The sequence below is a fragment of the Heloderma suspectum genome, chromosome 5 (assembly GCF_057233095.1).
Source record: "Heloderma suspectum isolate Gila_16-S chromosome 5, 16-S_ref, whole genome shotgun sequence".
NCBI classification, from domain to species: Eukaryota; Metazoa; Chordata; class Lepidosauria; order Squamata; family Helodermatidae; genus Heloderma; species Heloderma suspectum.
Genome location: NC_139462.1, coordinates 150,437,601 through 150,448,006, shown reverse-complemented (window position 1 = coordinate 150,448,006; position 10,406 = coordinate 150,437,601). Strand labels below are relative to the sequence as shown.

At 45.3% G+C, this 10,406-nt stretch overlaps 1 protein-coding gene across 2 annotated transcripts in view; it reads left to right on the top strand.

Moving 5' to 3' along the window:
- The first annotated feature begins 346 nt into the window (after window positions 1–346).
- Window positions 347–10,406, top strand: part of HECW1 (HECT, C2 and WW domain containing E3 ubiquitin protein ligase 1) — a 291,424-nt gene continuing 281,364 nt past the window's right edge. The window contains exon 1 of one of the 2 annotated variants that reach the window (XM_084857788.1): window positions 347–859. Coding sequence is in view for 1 of the 2 variants with exons in the window: in XM_084857787.1 (XP_084713913.1) it covers window positions 830–859 (30 nt within the window). In the remaining variant the exon portion in view is untranslated. The remainder of the gene's footprint in view (window positions 860–10,406) is intronic. The other variant, XM_084857787.1, reaches the window with a different exon arrangement.

Below are 10,406 nucleotides of genomic sequence, written 5' to 3'. Positions count from 1 at the left end.
GCAGAACACAGCATTACAAACAACCGCCTTCGACTATTGGGCGGTACAGAAACGAAACGAATCGTTAAAAGAAAGATCTGGCCGCAAAAAAACAGAAAGCAAGGCGCTCCAGCTTAGCCATCGTCGCCAGCACCAACGAGGACCCTTGAACACGGCGTATGCGGAGAGACGATGAGCACGTGGACGGTGAGATGCTCTGGGTCCCTTGCGGAGTTTCCGCACATGAAAGCAGGGGAGGGGCGATGTCCGAATGAAGACAAAACTGCGGGGAAGGGCCTGAGGAACGAACGCGGCCCCCGCCCCCGCGGTGCGAGCGGCGGGTCCCCGCCGCGCTGTGGGATCGCGCGCGGGCGTCGGGGAGCCGCGAAGGAAGGATCCCGCTGGCACAAGCGACAGCGCGGCGCGCCTCGTGGTTGGCTCCTCGGGCTCGGTACCCAGAGAGGGGCGGAGCCGCGCCGCGGGAGCCGCGGCGGCAGTCTCAGCATAGGCGTAGGAAGCGCCGCCGCCGCTTCTGCTGTCGCCGCCGCTCGGACTAATGGTGGTGCCGCCGTGAGGGTGGAAGGGGCGGGGGAGGAGGAGGGCTTGCCGCACGCGCGCCCTCCCTCGCTCCCTCCCTCCCTCGCTCGCGCGCGCGCCTCTCTCCGGCGCTGTCGTGGAGGAGGCGGAGGCGCAAGGGCAGAAGGGGCTGGAGCGGAGCGGGGAACCCTGGAAAGGCCGGGGCGCTCCCTGCCTGCCGCGCGAGAGCCTGGCCGGCGCCCAGCCATGAGCCGCACGTGGGGGATCTGAAGCCTGCCCTTGCTGCCGCCGCCGCCGCCGCCGGGGAAAGAGCATGCTCTGTGCCCAGCCCGGCTTTCTCCAGGTAAGGCGCCGCGAGAGCCGCCCCGCTGCCGGCTGCTGCCTCACTCCCTCGGCTGGCCCTTCCCAATGGCACATCTCACCTTGGCCGGCGCCCCTCGTCCCCAGCCCCCCGCCTTCAAGAGCGCCGCACTTTTCTCCTGACTCCCACGAAAGCAAAACGCGCCTTTTCTGCTCCATCTCCAGCACCCCTAGGAAGCCTAACTGGACTCTTGGCAGAAGTCACAGGGTGTTGTGGTGGCTTTGGGTTCCTCTGCAGCATTTTCTCTCTCTCTCTCTCTCTCTCTCTCCCTCCCCCGCCCCCCTTCCTATGCTGGGCTTTTCTGTTGCTGTGGGTTTGGGTTCAGGACGTATTATTCTGGGTGTTATGAAATGGATCCCAGTGGAAAGCATCATTCTGCTGGGCTTGGGGGCGGCGGGGGGGAAGAGAGGCTGTCTGGTCTTTGCTAAGTAGAGTTTAAAAAACACACCTGATTTCCTGTGAGCAGGAGGAACCGAAATGGGCCTTTGGTTTAGTGAGTTATAATAAGGGTGATAGTAATGGGCCAGACGTTCTCAAGTCATAAAACACCCAGCCCTCCCTCCCTTCCTTCCTTCCTTCCTTCCTCCTTTAATTTCATGAAAATATTTCCTTATTTTTGTTTTGTAACAGAAAATGGATGAGTGCAGAGTGACAGCAAATGTGTGGTTTTTTTACTCACTTGCTGGCACATGACTGAAGATGCAGCGGGTGGGAGGGTTGTGTTTATGTGTACGATACAGCATTTGTTTCTGGGCATCTTTACACGGTGCACATTCCCCCTCCCTTTATTTTGCCCGGCTGTTAAGGGAATTGGAAGTCCATCTGCCTATGCAGGAAGAGCCTTCTGTTGCTGGGAGGATGGGGGAAAGGTGGTGTGCGTGTTTTCTTTGCATTCAGCATCTAGATTTGGTGTGGTGCATATAACTGTTGGCCTGTCAGAACTAGCAATAAAATAACATAGAAATGTATGAGAAGCCCCATGCTATATTGGTAGTTCACGTTTGACAGGGTTGCTATAACCCTGTATTGGATTTCTGATGCTTGGATTTCTTTTTTCTTTAAACAGTCCCTGACTTAGTGTCAATGCAGCAAATTCTTAGTGATGAGTTGTTTGCTTCTCTTCTGTCTCCCCCTCCCCACTTTCCCCCTGCCTTGTTTCAAGTTAATGAAAGACACATTTCAGTGACTTGGGTTAAGCACCTTTTCTGTTTTGTTTTCACATGCAGTTGAGGTTTAAGATCAGTGGTGCAACTGTGAATAATGCAGGTTTTTTTAAACAACAACAATCTTTTCCTAGCTGCATAGCACAAATGCACACACATACAGAGCTCACTGAGTTTCAGTTTGTCCCTTTCAGCCATGTGTGGTGTTTCCTCAAATTAACGCAATTATTTATCTGGCCTGGATCTACCTGTTTACATTCTTTCTTTTTAGAACTGCAGAGGCACCCCTGTTATGCTGCACTCAGCAGAAGTGCAGAGTCGCTGTACAGCAGTTACTCAGGCTAGAAGGAGAACCTTTCCCCTGATTCCCTTTGCTGTTTGTCCGTGTTTTTAATAATGTGCCATCTGATTCAGTGGGGCACATCCCTGGTCAGAAGAGAACAGCATTTGCCAAACAGAAAAACTGCTGCCTAGAAGATGTAACATAGCAGGTGGTCAGCTGTGCCTTTGTTGAGCAGTGAACATAGGAGGATTCTGGTTATTACAGTAATTCATTGTAGCTGAGGGATTCATTTGAAAATTTGGATTTTCCACTAAGAAGGGATTATCATTTTTCTGCTGGCTGTGTGTGTGTGTGTGTTGTAAAGAAACGGAGTACAGCACACTATGTGTCTTGGCTGCAGTCTATACTTGTCTTTGCTATTTCCTCTAAAATACAGACATAATTATTCTTAAATAGTGTGCTACTATTTTTATTCCTATTCTGAGTAGAATTATACTCAGTGAGTGGTGTACATTAGTTAAAAACCTTCCAATGGGTTGAAAAGACATGAGAAAAATCTGGTTTGAGAACATGCTGTTTGAGTTTCCAAAGAGAACATTTAGTCATTTTTCTTTGCTTTTTTGTTAAGTCTTCAAAAACAAATAGCTGATTGAGAGTGCCTGTTTTATTAAAATAGCAGACTGATGCTAATCAGACTTTGAAAAGTTTGGCAAATGAGATTGGGACAAAGTCAGACTTTATGTATATGTACCCCTTTTTGGTTTTCTGGTCTCTAACTAGAAAGGTTCATGCACATTACAAAAGGCAATGTTTTCTTCTCCACCGAAAGCTTATGGTTACAGTTAATTCCCGTAAGTGCTATTACAGTTTTTCATTAAACATATGTCACGTGAATATTGCAACAGACACTACTAGATACCATATGCAGTTTTCTTTTTGTCACCAAGGTTTCCTTTGGGCTTCAAAGCAGCTGGTAGATATTCTCTTCAACTCTCTTTGTATATACATGATTACGTCAAAGCCTAGTGAGCAGAGTTGTGTGCTGATATGATGTGGAGAACAGTTTTAGATCTGTGGTTTTCAAATGTGTTCCAGGGAATCCCGCAGCTCCTGGGGGAGCTTGATGAGAGGGGTTTCTTGATGAGAAGATTGGTAATGAAGAACAAACTTCCCTGAAAGACATCTTTCAGGAGCCTGCCTGCTCCTTGCCAATCTTCCCATGAGATATGCAGCTGCAGGGGAAAGTTGGGTGTGTTTTAGGGCACACTCCAGGTCATGTTGTCATGATCCCGAAACCCAGCAGCAACTCTGATATGGACACAGATATTAATTTAAAAATAGGTAAGGGTACAAAGGGTGAAAGCCCAGTGGTGCTGATGGAGGAGGCACTGAGCCTAAGCTCCGCTGTTCATCCTCAGCCTGAGCCAGACAACTATGGACCCCCAGAGTCTTGCGCTCCACCAAACCTGCTCACCGATGCAGGCAGCATGTCCAGCATGAGGCCATGGAGAGGTGACAGAGTGCTAGACGCCAGGCCAGAAGACTGCCCCTTTAAGGCTCTGTACTCTTGAGTGTGGGGGGTGGGGAATGAAGCCTGAGAGGGGTAGTCAGGCTCAGGGAGCACATCAGAGCTCAGTTCAGACTACGCTGCTGTTAGAACAAGCCAGCTGCTCCTTGGGTTCTGAAAGGCCTACCTCCAACTGCCTTTGCTTTCAAGAACTGTGATCCTGCCTGAACCCTGCCTGTCCATTTCCTCCCAGTCCTCTTGTTCCATCCCAGACCGCTGGCTAAAGCTGTACCCCCCTGACTTGCCTGTGGCTCTGAAAGCCTGTGGGAAACTCATTAGGTCTGGTCAGTTCTCCAGATGAACTGAGTGTGCACCCTAGAATATGCCCCAGAATCCTCTGCCGTGCTTAGGGGTTCCATGGCAGACAAGTTGATGTGGACTGTTCCCTAAAGATAGAAAGTTCGGAAACCACTCTGTTAGATTAAAGGGTGCATAATTACACCTGTCGAATTTGTCTTTCTCCTACAAGCCCTTTACCACAAGGAAAATGTGGGCACTGCGCAGCCCCCAGATGTTGTTGGACTCCAACTCCCATCCGCCCCAGCCAGCATGGCTAATGCTCAGGGCTGATGGCAGCTGGAGTCCAATAACATCTGGAGGAACGCAGGTTTGCCACTCTTGGGGTAAATGAAGCATGGCTGCTTCAGTCAGCTGTCTGATTAGAATTCTGTGGCTTCTCCAAGATTAGGTTTGGGTTATTTGCTGTTCCACAGTTCCTAAACTGTGAATCCGCATCCCATTTTTAACCAGGGCTATCTTTTGAATTGGGCAAGGTTTGGAAGACCAGTGACACTGGCATTGTTCATTACTTACTCCTGTGGCCCAAGCCAAGGTGCAGGCAGATTACTCTTTACCCCCTTCAGCTCCTCTATTATGAACAGCAACAGAGACTTTGATAGAGAGCTGCTCATACACATTTGCCTGTGTCTTGGCTCACATAAAGAAGGCAGCATCTGAAATGCATAATGAGAAAAGTCTGCCAAAGCTTCTGTTGCTGTTCAAACTATGGGGAGGGTTTTAAAGAGCCATTTGCGTGTGTCTTGGCTCAATCCAGAGAAAATGGGTGAGCTGCCTAACAAGGGGGTCCTTTCTGATTGGGAGCTATGCTGGGCACTGCATTGGAAGCCTTTAGGGGGGAGTGGATTGAGCCTTCAGGATGCCAGTTGCATATCTCTGTTCCAAATCATACTGAGGCTGGAATCCTAAGCATATTTACTTATAATAAATCTCATCATTTCAGTGGGCCTTATCACAAAGTAAACATGGCTAGGATTTGGCTGTGTTAGCTATGAGCCAGGAAGCCTCCTTCAGATTCATGCTTTTTAGTAAGCTGCACGTTCTTTTAAAGGAAGCAGTCTCAAATGAAAGTTGTTAACTCATGTGATAGGATTTCTTTTGTTTGTTTTCAACACAGCAAAGATCTTGCTGACCCAACTTTATGAGTTTCATAATATATTTGTTTCATCTTAGCTGGCTTTTTATTATAGACTGACATTACAGATATTCTCTTCTTACCTATTTGTTCTTTGTTCCAATGTGTTTCTTGTGGCCTTTTCAAGTATATGCATCAATTAATATCTTTGTTCTGCCTTCTGTGCCTTCTGTAGTTTGTCAAGGCAGTGATGGGACACAAAGGTATTATAATAGCCGTTTGAAATATTTCTTTCTAGAGTATTAACACAAAAGATACCACTTTTGGGAACTGCATTTCAAACGTCTCTGTGCAAGCAAGTCTACCTACTCTTGAATCACTTCACTAGCATGGGAAGAAGGGAGGGAAAGATAATACTAGGGTATGGGAAACCTGTGACTTTTTTCACCTGGATAGAGCTGACCAAATGCTTGATCCCCTTAAGTATAACAGTAAGGAAAAGGCTATCTCAATGCATCCTCTCCCATCCTGGAACATTGTGCCTTCTCCCAGGTCCCCCCCCCCATCCCCTGAAGGGCCTGCCAACAGTTTGAGAACCTAGCTGTAGGGATTACTTGTCCCCTAGTAATGGGGAAGAAGATAGGAGGCTTAAAAGTTACTCCAGTTGCTGAGTGGGGTGGGGTTGGAGTAACCAAGGATCAGTGTTGTTTGACGTGTATGAGAGATGTGTCTCAGAAGCTTGTGAGATGGAAATTATAAATCTTAAGAGGGGTTTGGGGGGGGTTGGAAGGGAGGATTGTCTTTCAAGCCATTTCATCTTGACAGATCTACCACTCCTCTCTGCCAAATCCATCATATAATTTTACTTGTTCTTTGTGGAAGTGAAATGGTTCAGCTTAGCCTTTTTGAATCATTATTTTCCAAGATTTTCTCTGCAGCACTGAGGGTCAGAAATTTACTTCTTTATTTAAATGAAACAGTTTCATTTGATGCTGTCAAGAATCTTTGAACTAAGGAAAAAATTGCTGTATGCTGTGTGTCCTCATTCAGGAACCTACTCACTTCTGAAATATGAGATGAGCCACCAGTAATGACATTATTGGATGGTTTTGGAAGACAGAACTTTGGGGGAAATATCACTATTTGTTCCAGACTACACAGAAGACACAGTGCAAGCTGTCCAGATTTGGAAAGGTGGAAGTGGAAGAAGGATGGATATGTCTCCTGAATAAGCAATTGTAGGCTTATGCACACATACTGTCTTACTGGTTGATTACCATACCAAGTTAGTGACTGCTGTATTTTTAGAGGTAATTTTCCAGAAACAAGCAAGTATCTGCAGAATGTTTCTAAAATATATGATGCTGTGGCATGCTTCACTCTTATAACTGAAAATATTTTCTGTTAGAGTAACTGTTTGTGTGTGCTTCCTCAGTATCTCAATAAGGCACCTGTGCTGAGGTTTTGGTAATATGCAAACTTATTTAAATTGACCAATTGACTGATTATTTGTTTAAAAAGCAGATAATTCATCAGCTAAGGCTCCTTTAATTGGCTGGCAGTCCTAGTTATTTTCACAGCTCCATTTCTTGGATCCCTGTGAATCCCAGCATCCCCCATGGCTGGCTGGGGGATGCTGGGAGTTGTAGGACTTTTTCTATCGAAACATGCATAGGATTGTGCCCAAAAATGATCAAGGGACTGGAGCAATTCCCCTAAGAGGAAAGATTACAACATCTGGGGTTGTTTAGGTTAGAAAAAAGGCAAGTAAGGGGAGACAAGAAAGAGGTGTACAAAATTATGCATGGTATGGAGAAAAGTGGATAGGGAGACATTTTTCTTCCTCTGTTACAATACGAGAAGCCAGGGTCATCCCATGAAGTGGATTGGCGGGAGATTCAGGGCAGGTAAAAGGAAGTAGTTCTTCACACAGCACATAGTTAAACTGAATTCGCTTCCACAAGGTGCAGTGATGGCCACCAATTTGGATGGCTTTAAAAGGAGATTGGACAAATTTCTGGAGGATAAGGCTCTCAGTGGCTAGTAGTCCTGATGGCTATATGCTGCCTCCAGTATCAGAGGCAGTATGCCTACGTACACCAGTTGCTGGGGAACATGGTGAGAGGGTGCTGTTGTGCTCATGTCCTTCTTGTTGGTTTCCTGTGGGCAGCTATTTGGCTACTGTGTGAACAGAATAATAGAGTAGATGGACCCTTGGTCTGATCCAGAATGGCACTTCTTATGTTCTTATGTAAGCTTTTGTTTTACCTTTGCCCTTATCAAGGAAAGCTTTTTAAAGTTCGCAGGACTGATAAGTAGTTGAATGTAACATTTTTTGCACTGTGTTTAAGGCAATTTAGGGAGGTACTACTACTACTACTACTACTACTACTAATTCTGGAGAGCATGCTAGAGTGCCATATATGCCATTAAACAATGCGTCATATACTAAGATTGTGTGTCAAAGCAAGACAGGAAATGGGTTCAGTGTATATTAAGATGAAACATAGGGCACTTTTTTCTTTTTCTTCTATTAGCCCTGATTATCTCCCTTATATTAAATAAATAATGTTCAAGAGGCTAAGTAATGGTTTTATGAGTCATAGAGTTTTGTAACCTTTCTGTGGTTAGGACATCATGCACTTGGACAAAAGTATTTATTCCTGAGAGGTGTTCAATTTTGCCAATACTCTATAAGGGGAAATAATCTGGCAAGAGATGCTGCAGCGAAAGCTGTTGTTTTGTTCCTCTTGTGCTTGCTTCATCACCACCTTGGACAAAGTGGATACAGTGCTACCAAACACTATCTATTCTTGGTCAACAACCAGCTTTACAGGAGGGCCACTAAGAGGAGAGGATTAAGGGTGGTGGACCATATCGTACCGCATTCCCGAAATGGACTGCCAAAAAACCTCATTCCGCAGCCACCACACTCTCCATTCACTTCTCTTGCCTCCGGTTGAGATCTGGTGGAGTAGACCAGTCATTGGCACTGGGTCCTCCCAACTTTTGGTCCACATTATATATAATAGGAGTGATGTAGCTACACAAAGAGCACATGGTCTTAGAGAAGAAATTTTAGCAAAGTATCTCAAACTGAATTTGATTCCGGGGCCTCTTTTCAGTCAAGTGCCCTCTGACTTAAGTGGAGGTTTATAGCAGGATGCATCCCAAAATAGTGGATGCATTGGTTCAGTAGCAGTAACCTTCTATGTGTTGATGCTTTGCCAACTCAACCATGAAAAAGGGAGATACAGTTCCACATCTGTTAAAATGTACGTTTATGAAATAAGTAGTGAACGGACCCGGCTTCGCATGGGTGGGAATAGCATTGATACACTGAGGCCTTCAAGCAAACGTACACAGCTCTCAGAGTTGGACACATTGTTCCCACCCCATCTGAGTGAAGCCACACCCACTGACACCTCTAGGCAAAGCCCCTGCGTTAGTGCACCCCTATAGCCCCCTGCAGAAGGGGTCTTAGGGGGTCTTCCCCACAGCAGGGGGAAGGTCAGGCATATAACTGTGTCCCTCAACCTACTAATCTGCTGTGATTTGAAACTGTATGGAGTGCAAGGCTATGTGCTAGTGAAGTCTGCCTCTAGAGGCTGAAAATGTAACTGCAGGTTTCAACCACATGGACACACTTGAATTAATTAAAATAGATTTGCTTTAAAAACAAAATAACCCTGAAGTGCACATTCCTAGGGTCCCCTTAGTATACATGCCACATTTCAAGTGTCTAGCTTTCACGGTCTTGGAGCTGTGGTAATGACAGACAGACAGACACATCCTCTTTTATGATTATAGGTAATCTTATCGTTAAAAGTATGATTAAAATTTGCTTGCTGCAGTGCTGAATCATCATGCCAAGTTTGGTTGAAATTGATCAAATGGTATTGAATCTGTAAATCTTTAAAAAATTTGATCGGCCGCCATTTTGTGTCAAGATGGCAGACCAAATTTTCGCTGTGGCTAAAACCATCCCAGATAAAGGTGGAACAAATCCTAAAAGTTTCATAACAATCGGATGTATGGCTTTTGAGTCCCTCAAAAACATACAAATATTTCCTTTTATGTATATATATATCAGTAAAATAATTCTGGAATTAAATCCCTAATAGTAATCTCAATGTTCTTATGAACACACTCTACATTCAGTGTTCTCTTAATAGACATCCAATAGATGTCCATGGGAGAAAATGCATACACGTAAGAGGCACTGCTTTGACAGTTATATCTTTAGTTATATTTATATTGGTTATATTTTTAGATGATTTATTTAATAAGTGCGTTTTCTTTCATTTAAAGCATTGTAGATGTTTCCTATAGTTTTGTGCAGCTGCTGGTGGGGTACCGCCACCACTTGTTTTGAAAAACTCCAGTTTATAAACTGATCTAGGCTGTGAGAGAGGCACATATGTCTCACAACGAAATGGAACGCAGAGTGTTCCCTGCACTGATTGTTTCTTTAGTCTTGAATTAAAGAAGGCAGTACTCAATTGCATGCAGTTGTGTTTTCCCTTCATCAAACACAGCACCCATTTACAGTTGTTGTGCTCTGCTCTGCTGTCAAGTAGGGGTGTTTATTCCAGGGGTGGTGCCCATCAGAGGGCTGGGTGGTCACTGCTTTGCCCCCATGAAATAATTAAATGTAAACTCTTTGCCACGGCACCGCTGGCTTCTTCCATTGTGACAGGCAGCTGCTGCTGCATTTAAGGAAATATTTTGTGAAATAATTAAATGTAAACTCTTTGCCGCAGCACCGTTGGCTTCATCCATTGTGACGGGCAGCTGCTGCTGCGTTTAAGGAAGTATTTTGTGTATTTTTGTGTATTCTGTGTATTTTGTGACAGTGTTACACACACAATAGTATAGCATGCACAAGCACTGCGTTAGTGTAGACTTTCAAATTTCAATAAAGTATTAACCACTCCATCAAGGATGAAACAGGAATGTGACAATGCTTGTGTTGCCCCCAAGGCACTTTCTGGGTGGAGAAGAAGCAGCAGAAGTAGCAAGATTAGTACTCTTTCCTCTTCAGCCAACCTAGCACAAAATACCTTGTATCTATCTATTTGACATTTGTCAGGTTTCATTTGGCATAGAAGGGACTCCTATGCCTACAAAATTCATCCAATTTT